This window comes from Sciurus carolinensis, chromosome 3 (genome assembly GCF_902686445.1).
Source record: "Sciurus carolinensis chromosome 3, mSciCar1.2, whole genome shotgun sequence".
NCBI lineage: Eukaryota > Metazoa > Chordata > Mammalia > Rodentia > Sciuridae > Sciurus > Sciurus carolinensis.
In genome coordinates, this window is record NC_062215.1 from 13,671,744 (window position 1) to 13,690,298 (window position 18,555).

Genomic DNA, 18,555 nt, shown 5'->3' on the forward strand with positions numbered 1-18,555 from the left:
AAAAAAATAACAGAATGAATCAAACAACATTACCCTATGTAAATTTATGATTACACAAATGGTATGCCTTTATGCCATGTACAAACAGAGAAACAACATGTATCCCATTTGTTTACAATAAAAAAAAAAGAGAGAGATGTTGGAAAACATCAAAAGAACAAATAAGGGGCAAGAGTGTAGCTCAGTGATAGAACCCATGCTTAGCTCTCATCATGGAGAGAGCTATCATTAGAGTTGGTGTAGAATTTATACCTAAACGTAATGCATAGGTAGCATTATTTTCTTAAAGTAAGCACATGGTATGCACTCTACAACACACATTAACACACTGACTACGTAAGCATGCCATCTTTCTATGACAGCACACACCTCTCTAGCAGGTAAGTGGTTATATAATATGCCATGTGTATCGTTCCCCATTTGATGGACACTTGGTGTGTTTCCATCCTTTTGCTCTTATGGTACTACAAGAAACATATCTTTTGGATATTCATAATGCATCCATAGAGGACATTCTAATAGTGAAATTGTTGAGTCAATGGGTAAGTAGGTTTAATTCCTCCTAGATAAAGAGCCAGATTGCCCTCTGACCCACACTTGTATGAATGAGATTGATAGGCAGTGTAGCAAAATGGAGACAAGGATAGGAAATCTCAGCATATACTCAAGGGTCAGTGAGGAAACTTACTTGCCTGAAGTAGAAGGAGAAAACCTGGAATGCCAAGCCAAGGAGATTAGACTTTATTCTGCAGGTAGCAGAGGGCTTTCAAAGCAGGAGTCACCAGCAACCATATAAATGATTGCATTTGTGACCTCTCCAGAGAGATGGCTCTCCTGCAGATCATGAAGGCAGGCTCCTGGCCACCAAAAGCTTAGGACCCTCCAAATCCATCAACCTAGTCCCCCCTCTTGCTTTTCTCTTCCATGAACAAATTGCCCTCTCATCCTGACAGCAATAATATTTTGTTAATGAGTAGAACAATTTAGAAATAAAGGGGCTTTAAATTGGTAGTTTAGATGAATAATTAGCAGCTCACTTCCTCAAAGAATAAATAGGTGTTCTTTTTCAGACCTCATTCCTTCCAAAAGAGAGGAAGCTGGGTCCCAAGACTTGGTGAAGTTGCCTAGTGCTGGGTTTTAAAACCACTTCTCCTGTTTGGGAAGAAATAGAACTAATAATGTAAAACTACAGCAATGTTTTGAGCAGAGCCAGGGGATTGGTAGTGCCCAATTTTATCCTAGAGGAGTGTTTTTGCTTCATAATTTTTCAAAGGAAAAGCAAAATAGTTTAAATTGCTATAGTAATTTGCATGAATGAGTTCCCCCCAAACTCAGTACCCAGAACAACAGTTGCAAATCTTACCAGTTGAATTTGGTAGTGAAATACCAGACCAAGTAAGTCAAACAAAATAAAGGGAAATGAATTGCTAAAGGCCAAATGAAAACCAGAGACTCTTAAGTCAGGAATGGAATTGCTGACTATAGCATTGGGTCATTGAATCACTAGAAAGAACCTTTGGGGATAGAGTCTGACTCAGTGGTAGAGTGTGTGCACAAAGCCCTGGGTTTGACCCCCAGCAGACTCCCAGAAGGAACAGACCAGAGAGGGAAGGAATTATTGGAACAAAACATCTATGAGACGGAGAGACCATTGGACTTGTTGTCTCTGCAAAGATAACTTGTAGAACCTATGCATCAGGGTTCCCAGCCCATGCTCCATGTCTGGGTGACTCACTCTAACATGAGGAACCCTGGCTCAGGGAGGGCTCCCAGGTGATCATAGTTATTGCATTTTATTGTCATCAATTCAGTATCTTGAATCCTTTCTTCCCTTCAAAAGAATGGTTGGGTGAAGAAAAGATGAGATGACATTGAAGGCAAGCCAAGGCAATAAAATGCACAGTCCCTGGTATACAGTAAGCATTTGTGATTTGAATGCCATTGAGATATGCAAATGGGTGGCAGGGACAGTGGCTCAGTGGTAGCCATGTGCCTTTGGCTGCCATGAGAAGCACTCTGGGAGCTGGTTTGCATGTTATTTTTCACCTGACAGCATGAGTGCAGAGGAGCAGCAGAGGTATGATGCTAACAGCTCCCGTCCTCAGCTTCTCAAAATCCTCTGCAGGCTCAGCAAGATCTTTCTGAAACTAAAGCCGTTTGTGTTGCTAAGACTTACCAAAAAAAATGTGCTAAAACTTCTGTTGTTGTTTAACCTAAATTTCCAAATGGCTTGTGTCTGATACTTCACCTCTACGAAACCTTAGAAGTTACATTCACTCTTGTGCCAAGTTTGAGCAGTCTGTGCCAATGGAGTCCCAGGACAGTACCTGTCCTTTGTCTGCTGCTATAACACAATATCACAGCCTGGATAATTTGTAGAAATTTATATGGTGCTGCAGGCTGGGACATCCAGGAACATGGCACTGGCCCCTGGTGCAGGCTCCATGCCGTGGGATAACATGATGGAAGGGCAAGAGAGCCATTGTAAAACAAAAGGGGCAAGAGGAGGCTGAATTTGTAACAGACCCACTTGTCATCACTAACCTACTCCTGCAATAATGACATTAATTACCTCTGAATGGTTCCATCTCATACAGTGGCAGTGTTTGAAGTGACATTTGAACCACAGCAACACCCAAGACAGATTCAGTTTTCTATCAGTCTGCTATGCACCTTCTTGCCTGATACATTTTAGGGGAAAAAAATAACATTTTAAAAACTTTAAAAGAAGCAGGAGCCAAAGGGCCACAGACTCTCAGGGTAATGAACACTTGCCACCAAGCTTTTCCTCAAGTCTATCCAGTAGAGAACCTCCATCTGTGCTTTCCAGAAAACAAGCAGTGAATTCACAAGTTACTCCAGACTTGGGCCAGCTGCATTGGTCCCTGCTGTTTTTAGTCTTATTAAATTAAAGCACCAGAACTCCGAGGCCCTTCAAGGAGTTTCCAAATCAGGTCAGAATCACCTAGGGAGCTTTTTTGAAAAATGGAGATACCTAGGCTTCACTTTAGGCCAGCCATACCAAACTCGCTAGGATGGGACACAAGAATCTGTGTAAACGCATCAGGTTTGGGAAATGGCCTCAGACCAGAGGTCCCCAACATTTTTCATGCCATGTAGAAAATGATCAGTATTAATTGACATTGGGGAGGAGCTCATGGGATTCAGAGGCTTAGTCTGGTTGCCTGAGGGCCAAGGGCACAGTGCCTTGTCCTATCTGTTATCCATTCCAGGGAAGGGAGCTTTGCCTAAGGGAATTCCATTTACTGTGTTGAAGTTTTTGAATGGTTTTATTGATACTTTGTTTGGGAGAGGGCAGTAGCTTTTAAGACAAAGACTGCCCATTCCTCCACTAAGGCGGGGGTCAGTGACTTTGAATTTCATTCCATCTGTTGGGAATATGATACCCTCATGGAGTAAGAACCAATACCTTCCTTGCCAGTTACCAGTATTAATCATGATACACATTTGTGCACTTTTTCTCCTGTTTCTTTGGAATTTGGGGTAGTTTCAGATTGACTGTCATCTAAGTTTATTTCCTCCAATCTACAACTAGGACTCTGTGACACTGGAAATGGTATTTTTCCCTTTGAGTTATAAGACCTGACCAGTGATTGTATCTTCAGACTCCCAAGTACAACTGTCCAGTCTTAATTCCAAAAATATCCAAGAAAGAAGAGATGCTATTAAGGTACTTGTCTTAGACTTTTATTTTTAAGGGGCCCAGAGAAAGACGTACAATTACTAGCTCACTAACTTGGGTCTTAGGTTTTTTCAACAATTCCTCACAAACTTGCTAAACCTAGCTTTAGAGGGTCAGGAACTAACTTTTGAGAAAAATAAATGTCAATGTTGTCATTTTTTTTCAGTTGTATATGAAAAAATAATACTGTCTCCATTTTATAATAGGGAATCTGAGGCTCAGAGAATCTTTTTTGAGGCTCAGAGAATCTAAGTATGCTTACTGGAAGTTTCAGATAGCCTGGATTCAAACCTCAATTTGACCCCAAAAACCATTTCCCCTATACCTAGCTGGCTCTTTCAGGTAAAACTGGAGAAACAAACAACTGTTGTCCTTGAAAAGTCACTCCAAAAGATCATTTCTTCTTTAAACGTTCTAGCTAAACTCAAGTCTCATGACCATAGGAATGTATGGTCTTGGGGAAAGACAGATAATACAGGCCCTTGCTGTCTCTTGATGACCTGATCTGATGGAACTCCACTCCCTATCTCTGGGGAAATTTTTTGGTCTCTATGAACATTCCAGAAAGCATTAGATTGGGCAAAGCATACTTGGGTCTGGATAAAAACAGAAACTGGCCATCCAACAACTGAGTAATACAGGAACTCATTCCAAAAAGAAAAAAATAGATACAGTAGCGAGAGAATACATCCACAGACCCATTGGGGAAATACTCCTCTCATTTTATCATCCCCACAGTAGTTTTGGAGCTAAATAACTTACCTTGGTTCACACAATTGTTGCTAAAACAGAAATTCAAACCCAGAACCAGGCATGGTGGCACACACTTATAATCCCAGTGACTTAGGAGGCCGAGGTAGGAGGACAATAAGTTCTAGGCCAACCTCAAGACCCTGTGTCAAAATAAATAAAAAGAGCTGGAATGTAACTCAGTGGTAGAATACCAATCTTCAGTTCCTACCTCCGCAGAAAAAGGAGAGGGAGGAAAAAAGAAAGAAAGAAATTCAAACCCAGCGTGTCTCATTCCAAAGCTTTTTCCATTCCCTCTTCAATTCTGCTCCCAAAACTTAGAACCCCACAGAGGTGCTCCTAGGCATGGTCAAAAATGAATTTGATTGTAAAGGAAAGGTTGGAATTCACTCATTGCTTCACCTGCCTTATATTTTGAGATTCTAAGCAATATGACAAACAAAATGAGCTCTAAAGCTAAAATAAGTTTGCAATCTCATCCAGTTGTAAAAATGGAAACTCTTTATTGTCTTCAAATTACAAAGATTGATTGGTTTATTGAACATTTCTATCTTAGTTTCTGTTCAACAGGTTGGAGGTCCAAGTTTCCCAGAATAATACGGTACATGAAGATCTGGCTGGATCTAGGCACAGTTAATACAGTACAGATCTCTGTTGCCCTATTGCAACTCATGAAGAATATTTGTGAGTCTATTATCAGCTTTTGATTTCATAAACTTAAGCTATCTATGGGCCAAATCATCCATTCTTGGTATGGATCAAGGCTACTTTATAACCTGTGTCCAAAGAACACTGCTAAAATCAGAGTGGGTGAGTCGCTCCCAGCTCAGGCTACACAGTGAGCCATCTCCCACCAAGCTCTTTCATGGGAGGAGCTAGGTTCAATGGCTTTAGGAGTGCTGCTTCATGGCCTCTCACTGTCACTTATATTAAGGCAGATTGCTTTCCAGTGTGCCCTTGACTCACCTTATTGACTCCAATTAGAGGTGATCTTGATATCTGTTAGTGCCAAAAGAACCAGTTAGCATTGTGTAACAGGAAGTTTGGGAGACGCCTTCTATTACACTGGAATTGGGAACCAGGCCCAAAGCTGGGAACAAAGAGGAGTTATGACCCTATGTTCTTTAGGCTGCTGCTAATCACTGGGACCAGGTATTTCCTGGAGTCTGTGAGATGACCTCTCATCTCCACTTGGGCCATTGGTCCCTTCCCCCTTCATAGGCTATATATGGAGATGAAGGAGGTGAGTTCCCAGAGTCATTGCCTGTACACTTATTGCCTAACCCTAAAACCATGCAGTAAGAGTCTTCTAAGACTGTCTAATACAGAAATGGGAGGGGCTGGGGAGATAGCTCAGTTGGTAGAGTGCTTGCCTTGTAAGCACAAGGCCCTGGGTTCGATCCCCAGCACCCAAAAAAACAAAAAAAAACAAAAAAAAAAAAAAAGACAGAAATGGGTGGGGATCTGCACAAATACTGTTTGTGGAACAGGAACATGTAGGACCTCCCTTGATGCCACCATCTTACAAGACTGAGTAGACTGGCAAATGTCTCCAGGAGTTTATAGGAGAACACAGAGATTGGTGTTATGGTTTGGATGTGAGGTACACCCCAAAAGCTTCCATGTTAATACAGGAATATGCAGAGTGAAATGACTAGATTATGAGATCTATAACCTAATTGGTCCATCCTAGTTTGAATGCACTGACTGGTTGGTAACTGTGGGCAGGCAGGGTATGATTGCAGGAGGTGGGTTTCTGGGGGTATTCCCTGGAAGGTTGCGTCTTCCCTGTGGCCTCTTCCTGTCCTCCACCCACCACCCCTGCTTCCTGACCCTGCCATGAGCTGAGCAGCTTTCCTCTCCTGGGCCCTTCCTCCATGATGTGCTGCCTCCCTTAGGCCCACACAATGGAGTCAGCCATCTGTCACTGAGACCTCTGAAATTGTGAGCCCCAAATAAATTTTTCATCCTCTTAGTTGTTCTTATCAAGTGTTTTGGGAACAGCAATGCAAAAGAAGACTAAAACAGAGCCTGCTGGCCATCTGGAGATTTCCAAAGGAGGAAGCCTATGGGAAGAGACCATGACCGGACTGAGATGGAAATATGGGACAGTGAGCCTGGAGTAGGCATCCCCTTGGGCATTATACCCAGTGAAGATAACAGTCATGAGAAGAAATCTGGGATGTTCCTCTGATACCAGCCAGTTCTCCAGTTCCTTAATACCTGCTACGTGTCTAATAATTCACTTCAGTTCTGACATTTTCTACCTGGAATTAACATTGGATCCCAGAAGTTAAAGAGCTCAGACCTCCCCAACACAAGATTGCCTATACTTCTAACTGACCAGCTATTATTAGGCTTCCCACAACTTGTCCTTCGGGTTCGATAATTTGCCAGACAGGCTCAGAGAACTCAGGTGAACATTTTACTTATATTTACTGGTTAATTTTAGAGAATACAGTATAGGAATAGGCAAATGGAAGATGGAAGTGATGTGTAGGGCGAGGTCCTGGAGGGATGGGGAGCTTATGGGGCTTCCATGCCCTCTATGGGTACCCCACTACTATCTGTAGCTCTGGATTGTCACCCAGAGAGCCACATATGAAAGGCTTGATCCTCAACTTGGCGCTGTTGGGAGGCAGTGGAAACCTAAAGAGGAGAGGCCTAGTGGGAGGAAATTGAGTTATTAGGGTCATGCCCTTGATGGGGAGGTTGGGACCCTGACCCTTTCCTCTCTCTTTTTTTGCTTTCTGGGCACCATAAATTGAGCAGGCTTATCCAGGTGTGGTGGCACACGCCTGTAATCTCAGCAGCTCAGGAAGCTGAAGCAGGAGGATCACAAGTTCAAAGCCAACCTCAGCAAAAGTGAGGCACTAAACTCAGTGAGACCCTATCTCAAAATAAAATACAAAATAGGGCTGTGCCCCTGCATTCAGTCCCCGGTACCCATCCCCCAAAAACAAAAAAAAAATAAGTGAGCAGGCTTCTTCTGCCACATGCTCCCCCTACTGCCACAGGCCCAAAGTAACAGGACCAAGCCACCACAAACTGAAAGCATAAGCCAAAATAAATCTTTCCTCCTTGTACATTGTTTATCTCAGGTATTTTATGACAGTAACAGAAAGCTGAAGATATACCTGCCCTCCCAGGAAGTCAATGTGTTCGTCAACTCAGAAGCTCTCCAAATCACTAAACTTATTATTCCTAAGTTTTTGTGGAGCTCGATCACCAATATTCCCCTCTTTTCCACAGAGGTCAGTGGGTTGGATTGAGAGTTCCCACCTTCTAATCATTTCCTTGTTCTGATGACAAGCCCCATCCGAGGCTATCTTAAGGGCTCCACCCAAGTCATCTCATGAGCATAGCTCAGGTGTGATGGAAGGGGCTCCTTGTGAGTAGCAAAGTCACTCTAGTCTCAGGAAAATCCAAGAACTTTAGGAGCTCTGTTCCAAGAACCAGGGACAAAGACCAAATATACTTCTCTTTGCACCACAGGACTAAAAAAGCAAGTAGATCTAAAGTGCCTGACACCAGCTCTGTAGAGAGCAAACCTTTAGTAAGCATTCGTTCATAGGGTTGCTTTCCCGCCTCCCATCCTTGGCTTTCTTCTGACACCTCTTTTGGGATTCCCTGTGCCTTCAGCCCTGGCCCCTACAAGGCATCCTCAGTGGTCCTCTGGGGCTAGAAACCAAAGCATGTGCTCAAATTTCCCATTTTCATACTTCCTCTTCTCATAGTATTTCTGTACCTAAATTATAGCCAAGATGGGCATGGTGCACACACTGAATCACACCCCTGCCGTGACCACCCTTTTCTCTGCCTTCCTGTGTCACATGCACCTTAGGAGCCAGAGTCCTTTAATAGTCACTTTGCAGAGGAATAGTACAAATCACTGTTTGCAGGACATTCTAGTGCCAAGGGCAAAGGCTTTAAAAATAGCACTTTGTGTATTAACTGTATTAACTGCTAACAAAGCAAGAATTGACTCATCTGGCCAAGATTTGCATTTAAGGTGTTTTTTTTTTTTTTTCCTGTTTATACTGATGCATCATAATGGACTTTTTACAGAAAGTTTTAGGTCAGTCCTCAGGTACATGCTGCAAGCTCCTGAGTTTGTGCTTTTGTTTTTTAACAACTTAATTGAGCTATTGGTCACATACCATTCAAACCACCCATCTTGAGTGTACAGTTATATTTACAGGTATATGCAGTCATCCCTGAAATCAACTTTTAAATATTTTCATCACCCCAGAAAGAAAGCCCCACACGCTGTGCTGTCACCTGCCTGTCATTACTCTCACCTCTACCCCAACCCTAGAAGAGCGCTAGTCTACTTTCTCTCTGTAGATTTCCCTGTTCTGGATATTTCATACATATAGGATCTCTTATTAATATGTGGTCTTTGGAAACTGACTTCTGTGAAAGCCCCTTGGTTTTTATGTATATCCCTCTTAGAATTCAATTTCAAAAAATCCTACACTAGCCAGGTGCAGTGATGCACACCTTTAATCCCAGCAGCTCTGGTGGCTGAGACAGGAAGATTGCAAGTTCAAAGCAAGCCTCAGTGATTTAGTGAGGGCCTAAGCAACTTAGCAAGACCCTGTCTCAAAATAAAAAATAAAAGGGGCCGGGACTGGGGCTCAGTGGTTGAGTGCCTATAGATTCAGTCCCTGGTACCGATAAGAAAAGAAATCCTACACTAAACTCAGGACTAAATGTTCATTCTTTGTAGCAAAGTGAGAATAATATCTGCAACATCTTGGAGTCTTTAGGAAAAGTTCCAGAAAGCAGGAAAAAAAATCTAATGTGTGGTATGCCTTATCAGCTCCTCCCTATATTAGGGCTGAGCACTTTGGTTACATAATGTTGCAGTTCCTGGCTGGGGTTTTTGCTTAGCCCTTTTTCATTTAACATTTATCAAAAATTTCTAATTTCAATTAACAGGGCAAGCCCCTGTTGGTTATTGTCCTTTGTGGTTCAAATTGAAAGTGTAATTAATCTTGGAAACTATATCTCAGTGAACATCAGCTAATACTATTGCCTCTGAGATGCAAACTCTGCTCCAGCTGGTCCAAGAGCTCCTGTGGGCTTCTCTTCACACCTTCCAGGTGTGAGATTGATTGTAACCCACATGGGGACATGGTTCACGTGGGCTGCACTAAAGAAGCAGCCCTCAGATCACCCCAGGTCTACCTTGTCCTAGTGTAAGATGGGGAAGCCCACAGGCACAGCTGACCCTGTGGAGGGCAAGTCCTCTAAAGAGGATGTGCCAAAGGAGAGAGCTCGCTAGCTGCCTCTCTGACCTGGGGTTAGCCCCCTCCGAACAAATGGGTTTTAACTACAAGGGTCCTATTGCATTAGCCACGCTCAGGGAGTACCAGCAGCATCCAGAGCAAGAAACCTCATTGCAGATGAATTGAGAAGCCCCCAGCCAGAACACAGCCCCCCATGTTCCCAGCCAGCCTGCTCCCTGGCCAGAGTAGCTGTGCAGGCCCCTCAGGGCAAAAACATTGCTCTCAGGGAACTTCTGGGTCATTCAGTGGATCCAGCTGTACTACCATGGCGTGCATTGTGCTCCATATTGAGCTAGCGAGCCGTGGAGGAAGTACCAGGAAGACTTTCTGTGAGAAAACCTCTCCAACCCATGTCCTCAGTATAATCGTGCCCATCCAAAATGATATGTTGAAGTTCCTACTTATGAGAAAGGTCTTTACACAGGTAATCGAGATTAAGTGAGGTCATTAGGGTGAACCCTAATCTCATGTGACAGGTGTCCTTTTAAAGGGGGGAAAATTGGACACAACTGGCACAGAGGGAAGACGATGTGAAGACACACAAGAAGAATGCCATGTGATCCCTCCAGAGTTACACTTCTCTAAGTCAGAGAGCACCAATGATGCCCAGCAAACCTCCAGAAGCCAGAAAAGGGACAACCAAAGCTGAATATCTCCAAGTTCGCCATTAGGGAAAGTAGGTGAACCACCTCCAGCCTGGTCAGTTGCCCAAAGGAAAGACCAACACATGTCTGGGAGTGGCTCTCAACTTCAAAAGAGAGTTTCTAAGTCACCTTTAATAAGCTCAAAGCACGTCTGCTCTGGGAAGAGGCTGCCCAGTGGGTTCCCCATGCCAGGGAAGCTCTGTGCCTGAGTGGTTCCTGAGACCCAGGTGAAGTCCCCTACTTCAGGAGAGGGATAGCCCACAGTAGATGCAGTCTACCTTGATTTCTACTTTTGTTAACTTTGAACAGGATGTTCCTGCCATGAAACCAAAGAGAAAGGGAAATAAATTGCTTCCGAGTGCTGAAGACACTGTCTCATGTCCTTGGCCCAAGACGTGTCCCACTAGCAAGAACTCTTCTCATGCAATTCTTTTGTCCACTGCACTGATGGACGCTGACAGGTCAGAGCTTCCAGAAAATGGAAATGCCTACCCAGCCTTTCACCTGCATGATGACAGGTGGTCGTATTCATATTAGAACTTATCAGCATTTTCTCATCAATTCAACCACAGGAATAACAATTATAATGCAGAATAATCCTACAACGTCTGGGATGTACCTAGTGACTTTCTTCTGAAGAAATTAATGAGAGTTGAGGGAACATTACAACTTCTCTAAGCGTTTTTTTGTTTCCTGTGTGTATCAATCTGGTATGTTTTCTGTGCATTATGCACCTTGTGCATTCGTGCTGGGCTGGGGACGTTGCCATCCCCAGCCCTTTTTATTTAGTCTCATTAAGTTGTCAAGGGTCTTGCCTTGAAGTTATTGAGGCTGTCGTCCAACTCATGGTCCTCCTGCCTCAGCCTCCCCAGTCACTAGGATTACAGGCATGTGCCACTGCTCCTGATTAATTAACACCATTTTAGGTTGAGGAAATTGAGGCTCATTGAGGCTCTCTCCTCTGGTGGATTGTTCCAGAATTTCAGATGATCACATCCTGTCCTCATGTTATAAGGATGTCTCTGTCAATTCAGAATTCTGTAACCAAATACCACTGACTGGGTAGTATTATAAACAACAAACATTTATCTCACAGTCCCAGAGGCTGGGAAATCCAAAATTGAGGTTCTGGCAGATTCAGTGTCTGGTTCCTGGTTCAGATGCGCCTTCCCGTTGTGTGTTCACAAGGCAGAAGGGATAAGGGGCTCTCCACAGCCTCTAGTCACTTCCCGTAGGCCACCTCCTAATGCCGTCACATTTGTGATTAAATCTGAACATAGAATCTGGGTACTGGGCATGCACAAATATTCAAACCATAGCAGGCTAGGAGTGCAGGTCTGGGAGGACTGTGACTAAGTCATGAGTCATTTCTGAACTTCAGGTTCCTCACCTAGCACACAGATAACATTCATACCTAATAGCAGTGGTTACATCTTGGCTGTACATACAGATCATCAGGGAAGCTTTTGGAAACCTAGGTTTCCAGACGCTACCCAAGTCCAATGGGATTCAAGCCCTGGGACTTTGACCTTGCTGTTTATGCCTTCTCCGCAGAGGTTCCTCTCACAGTTCTGTAAGCTGAAAGTTCAGGATCAAGGTGAGGCTCCAGAAATCCATTCTTCCTTTCCTCTTCCATCTTCTGTGGCTCCAGGAGTTGCTTAGTTTGTGACTGAGTTATTCCAATCTCTTCCTCTGCCCTCAAGTGACCTTCTCTTTGTGTCGTCTCCTCTCATAAAGACACTTGTCATTGGATTTAAGGCCCATCCATTTAATCCAGGAAGAACTCATATTGAGATCCTTAATTATAGCTACAAAGATATTTGTTCCCAAGTATTCATAGGTTCCAGAGATGATGACCTGAGCATAGCTTTTGGGGATCACCATTCACCCCACTGCAGAGAACTTTCACTGTATTGTTCTGAGTTGGGCTCCACCAGGAGTTTTGAGACACAAAATATTTTGGTTACACTGAAAGCAAGCTTGTGTCCTTTTATAATAGGCTAAACCCTGACACATGGAAAGGCCCAGATATCAGAGGTGAAGGTTGAGATTTATAAACCTTGTTATTAAAATAAGGAAACTCCGAAATGATCGTTTAAAATGTAAAATAGTCCTGTTCTTTTATAAAGACTGATACAAGTGATATAATTGAGTTTGAATCAGGACCAGAATACTCCAGAAGCTGTAGAAACACAACTCAGAAATATATTTAAAAAGCAAACTAAAAAGTTGTAAGAAAGTTGAACAGAGCTGGGCACAATGGTGCACGCCTGTAATCCCAGCGACTTGGGAGGCCAAGGCAGGAAGATCACAAATTCTAGGCCAGCCTTAGCGACTTAGCAAGATTCTATCTCAAAATAAAAAAGGGCTGGGGGTGTAGCTCAGTGGTAAAGTGCCCCTGCATTAAACCCCCAGTACAGAAAAGAAAGAAAGATAAATGGAGCAATTTCAAAACCAAGTGAGAAAAAAAGAGGGAAAGATTCCAAGAGGAACAAAGGAATGGGCATTTGGAGGTGGCAGGGAGGGGACTAGAGGGCGCGGGAGAGTGAGGAAAGAGAAGTTTGCAGTGACCAACTTGATTCAGATGAGGCCTCGTGCTCCATCCCCCTGCCCCTGCCTTTTTTTTTTTTTTTTTTTTTTTTTAACTCATTTCCATTCAGACGCCTTCAGCGGGATGTTCATTTCTGATCTAGAGTTTTGATTAAAGGCGTCCTTTGGTAAACCCTTCTCCCTCACCTCCCTCTAGCTCTTTGAAAGTGAATCTCTAATTATAGGCCCCGTTTGAGATTTCCTAGATGAAATCAGCAGCTGTAGATATGACACCAGTCTTGCAAAAAATCGACTCACTGTTGCCATAAAAAACCCAATTGTTAATTGCTTCTTTGGCATCTGGCTATGACAAAAACACCCTTTTGCTGTTCAATACTAAAAGTAAGTCGTGGAACGAGTACGGGGCTAGAATTAGGGAAGGCTGCCTATCACCTATTTGCCTTTTTGGGTGCAAAATATTTTATTTCTCTCAGGTCTTAGTGTCCCTGTCCACAAAATTGAGGACGTGAAACCAAATTATCACTTTCAGGTTAAAAATTCTATTCTGGGCCTGTGGTTGTAGTTCAGTGGAAGAGCGCTTGCCTAGCACCTGTAAAGCACTGGGTTTAGTCCTCAGCACCACATAAAAATAAATTAATAAAATAAAGGTATTGTGTCCATCTACAACTTTTAAAAAAAAAGTTTTTTAAATGCTATTCTGAATCTTGAAAATACAATGTACTTCTTATTTCCTCCTGGCCTTTTCCCACAACTTTATTCTGCAATTAGTCTAATATAATTTTATAATTTGTGATGCAGTCAGGAACCACACATTGCTTTAAGCATCTCCATAGTTTGGACTGTGCCAACAATACTTGTCCCATCTTTTCTGAACTGAAGTTTGCTGTGAGGCCTTGCAGTTTCAGCTGCAGTCCATCTGGGTTCCATGTTGCAGTCTTGTTTTATTCTTGAAAGGTGTGGACCTTGGATGTACCATGAAGATTCTGGATTTGGTACCATTGCAGACTCAGAGGTTGTGGACTGAAGACACCAGCCGAGGGCAGTCCCTGCGACAGGGCGGGAAGGGTGGAGCAGTGTTAGCTGGTCCAGGTGCTGCCAGTTGCAGGCCTCTTGCCCAACCATGGGACAGGATCCAAGGAATTGGAAGGCCCCTCAGGCCATGGACCTGGTTTAATTTCATTTCCCTGCCCCTGGTACCTGCCCATCTTGCTCAGTTCACTGGGTCCTTTGTCTCCTGCAACTCTGGGTTGCTGGGAGTTTTGGCCTTCGGCTTTCCTCTGCTGGCTGACTCAATGACTATCCTTTACTTCCTCCATAGAACAACCTCCACTCAGGTTCCAGAGGGTTTGCCTATCTGTATTCTGGCCAACCAGAGGGGAAGCCATGTCTTCTAGGCCTCACGATGGCTACCCATGTACAGTTAATAATACTGATTATTTGCCTCTGCCATGGAAAAATCAGTAGGCAGATAGGGAAAGAAACATGTATCATACTTCATTTTTTGTTATAGCTAAATAATATTCCATTGAATGGCTATGCCATGTTTTGGGTATCCAGTCGTAAGTTGATAGAGCTTTAAGGTTTTGTTTTGTCTATTACAAATTTGAACGTCCATGAACAAGTTTTTTTGGAGATATATGCCTTTGGTTCTTTCCAGTAGATACCTGGGAGTAGAACTGATGGATCCATGTTTGACATATTGCAGAACTCCTGAAATGTTTTCCGAGGTCGTCACACTACTTTACATCCCATTGGCAATGTTTGAGAGTTCTAATCTCTGCCCATCTTTGCCAGCACTTATTGTTGTGCAGATAGTATTTTACTTAGTCTTTCACTTAAATATCTACTCAATTTTGACTGAGATTCCAGTGCACCACCCACATCTGGATGATGGGTTCAAAGAGAACTCAGGCATTTACTCAACATCTGTGGTGTGCCAGGACTGTGGAAAAATCAGTAGGCAGATAGGGAAATACAGTAGGCAGGGAGCGATGCAGTCGATTTTTCTTGGGGGGTCAGCCTGGCTCCAGGGGAGGTTGATGAGCAAATGCCATTACAGATCATCCACCTGCTGGACTAGGACGGGAGGCTTTGGACTATAAGGGAGGAGCTACACAGGAAAGGTTCTTGGGGTGATGACACTTGAGTTCAGTCCAGAAGAAAGAAAAGGACAGGTAGGCAGAGTGGAGGGTTGACTGGGAGAAGGAAGTTCAGGAAGAGAGACCAGCACCTGCTTAGGCGTTCAAGAGTTCTGGGAATTTGGAGAATGGGGCTGCTGGGAGCTTCCAGAGGCTGGAGGGACAGCGTGGCATTGGGATGGTGGTCCAGAAAAGATGTTGGAAAGGTAAGCAATAACATAAGGGGCCTAGCACTTCATGCCAGGTGTTTTAACTTTATCCTCAGCTCATGGTGCCATAGATTGGTTCTGAGCGGGGAGTGAAACCGTCGGTTTTTCCTGGGGGATCAGCTTGGCCGCGGAGTGGGGAATGGTGAATAGAGGGATTGAGACGGGCGGGAGGATAAGGCTCTGCCTCAGCTTCGATGAAGGCCTGGCATTGGCCTACTGTGGGAATTACTCCTGGGGTTATCCTGTGTCACCAGTGCAAAGTCCTCACAGACGAGGCTAACCGCAGCGGGAGTCAAGGGCAGCTAGAAAGCCCTCTTCAGAGGCTAGTACCAGGTGGCCCCAGAGCCTCAGCCAGACCTGAGTGAGAACCTAAGTCTTTGCGAGAGGCCTGCTTTTGCCTCTTCACCCCCCGCAGATGCAGGGTCTGGCCTGAGTTACAAGGGCCGGGCCGTCACAGCCCGTCTACCTTTCTACTCTCCTGGGAAGGGAAGCCGTCATTTTCTGCTTCACCCTGTGGCCTCTGCTTGAGGCCCTTTGCCTCCTGGGGCCTACGTCACGTAGACAGGGTTGGGTTGTGGTAGGGCCCAGGCCCAAGACTGTACAGCAGCCCCACCGCAGCTGCCAGTCTTTTTTACAATAATGAAAATAATCTTATAAAAACATTTTAAACATCATTACTGGCATTTTTTGTACTTTATTAGTTTACACGTTCCTTTTGAAATACCTCAGAAAATATAATCCTCTAAGTACATAATCAGTAGCCAATTTCCACATGGCAATCATTGAGCAAATATTAAGTGGTTAGACATTTTTTCAAATACCTTTTTTGCCTTTCTTGTTTCATTCTTATAACTGAAATTTAACACAAATCTTTTGTGTACAACTCAGTGGGTTTTTACATTTTACATCCAGATCAACATATAATCATCCCAACCCTGCATCAAGGGGTTGCCTCTCTTCTACCTTTCATCACCACAGATAAGTTGTGCTTTCTTGTGGACTTCAGTTTGAATCACACAGTGTAGATATGCTGTTGCCTCTGGCTACTTTTGCTCAGCATATCTGTGAGAGTCATAGATGTTCTTGCAGGTATCTGCCAACATTTGTTCTTTTTCATTGCTGTATAGTATTTTGTTGTATGAAGATACCACGGTTTATTCACCTGGTTTCCTGTTGTGAACACTTGGGCTGTTTCCAATTTTTACCTGTTATATATTAAACTGGTATGAATATTCTAGTATAGTCCTTTGGTGGCCATCTGTACTCATTACTCTCAGAAATGAAATTACTGGGTCATAAATATGCATGTGCTTGGCTTTGTAAATGTTACTGAGCAATTACCCAACGTTGTGGACCCATTTTTCACTCCCATCAATGCCCTGGACTCTTTTTTTTTTTTTTTTTAAGGTAAAATTTATTGACACTAAAATCAAGGAAAATATATGATACAATGCCTCAAATCTAACTTTATTTTTCTACCTGTACTGGGGTGCCTTATCGCTGAGCTATTTCCCCAACCTTTTTTTTTTTTTTTTTTTTTTTTTTTTTTTTGAGAGAGTGCTTCATGAAGCTGCCCAGGGCTAGAACTTCTGGTTCTTCTGCCTCACAAATCTAACTTTATAACACTTATTTTTTTTTTTTTTTTTTTTTTTTACATTTAAATAGTTGAGCTACATTTTTGCCAATTAATTATATTATAATCCCTCCCTTTTTTCTAATCAAAAAACCATGTAGGACTGGGGAGATAGCTCAGTCGGTAGAGTGCTTGCCTTGCAAACACAAGGCCCTGGGTTCGATCCCCACCCAGCACCTCAAAAAAAAAAAAAACAAAAAACATGTAATCCACCTTTCTTCCTTCCTCCCTCCTTTTCTTTTCTCTTTCTCTCTCTCTCTCTCTCTCTCTCTCTCTCTCTCTCTCTCTCTCTCTCTTTTTCCCTCCAGTACTGGGGATGGAACCTAGGGCCTCATACATGCTCTACCACTGAGCTACCCCTCAGCCTCACCCTTTGAAGTAAGTGTGCCATTCATTGGTGTTTTAGTGTGTCCACACAGGTGTGTAATGCCACCTCTGTCAAATTCAGCACATTTTCATCTTCCCTATAGGAAATGCCAGTTCCTTTAGTAGTCACCCCACATCCCTTCCTCTCCCCTGGCAACCCCTAATCTACTTTCTGTCTCTGGATTTGCCCGTTCTGGACATTTCATATAGATGGTTAAATTTTTAATATATCAATTTCTTTGACTTTTTTTTTTTTTCTAGGATCCTAAACACTTCAAGTCAGAAAAGACAGGTCGGGGACAGTTAAGGGAAGGCTGGAGAGATAGTCATCAGCCCATCATGTGCTCCTACAAGCTGGTGACCGTGAAGTTCGAGGTCTGGGGACTTCAGACCAGAGTGGAACAATTTGTGCACAAGGTAAGTGATCCCAAGCAGTCCCTGGGCTGTGGGCAGGGTTGCGCACCGCACAACCCCAGCCAAGGACTAGGCAGGGCAAGCACCTTCGCAGCGTTTTATATATGGATTTGATTTTGCTCCATCACCAGACGTAGCTATTCTACACTTTGTCTCTCAGTCCGTGTCTTCCACATCCATTGGATGAGTTTATTTGGGAAATGGGGCTTTCAGAACGTACTTGTCACTTTGGCATTGGGCTAGCCTACAAGAAGAGGCCCTTGGGAAGGGGCTGCAGGGCTTATCTGTGTGCGCAGGCCTGAGGATAGTTCTCCTCAGAAGATCTTGCACTTGTAGGTGCCTGAGGCAGACAGAGCCCGAGAGGCAGATCGGGCCATCCCAGTGGTCCCGTTGGAGGACACATCGCAGCCTGCTGCTGACCTGATAATTCTCTTACTGAAGAATTATTAGCAACCTCAAAACATGGATTTCAGTTCTATGCTCACTTTTGCTTACCATATTAATTTTGTAGCAGAAACCCTCTTGGAGATTTCAGTTTTCTCTTGGTTTTTAACGATGTTTTTTCCGTCTGGGAAAAAATAATGGAAAATGTAGTGTTGAGCGTTGCCCTTTGTAGCTGCTCTCATTTTCATAAAAATAAATACTCCCCAAGTTGTCTCTATATTCCAGATAGGTGGCTATTTATTTTTCCACTTGAAAACTGATAAACACTAGCTTTACAGAATTGTTGCGGGTACCGGGATTTCTCCTAAAAGCACCAAGCTTGTTACTTAGATGGATTTTTCTACTGAGTAAGGGGCCAATTGATGGGAGAAGTTTGGTTTTGGTTTTGTGGTACTGGGGATTGAATCCAG

General features: G+C 43.5%; 1 protein-coding gene across 3 annotated transcripts in view; it reads left to right on the plus strand.

Annotated features, from left to right (window-relative positions):
• The window catches only part of Pitpnc1 (phosphatidylinositol transfer protein cytoplasmic 1), a 246,357-nt gene that overhangs the window by 205,940 nt on the left and 21,862 nt on the right, over nucleotides 1-18,555 (plus strand). For all 3 annotated transcript variants that reach the window (XM_047544876.1, XM_047544878.1, XM_047544877.1), the window contains exon 7: nucleotides 17,549-17,704. In XM_047544876.1, coding sequence (XP_047400832.1) covers nucleotides 17,549-17,704 — 156 coding nt within the window. The remainder of the gene's footprint in view (nucleotides 1-17,548; nucleotides 17,705-18,555) is intronic.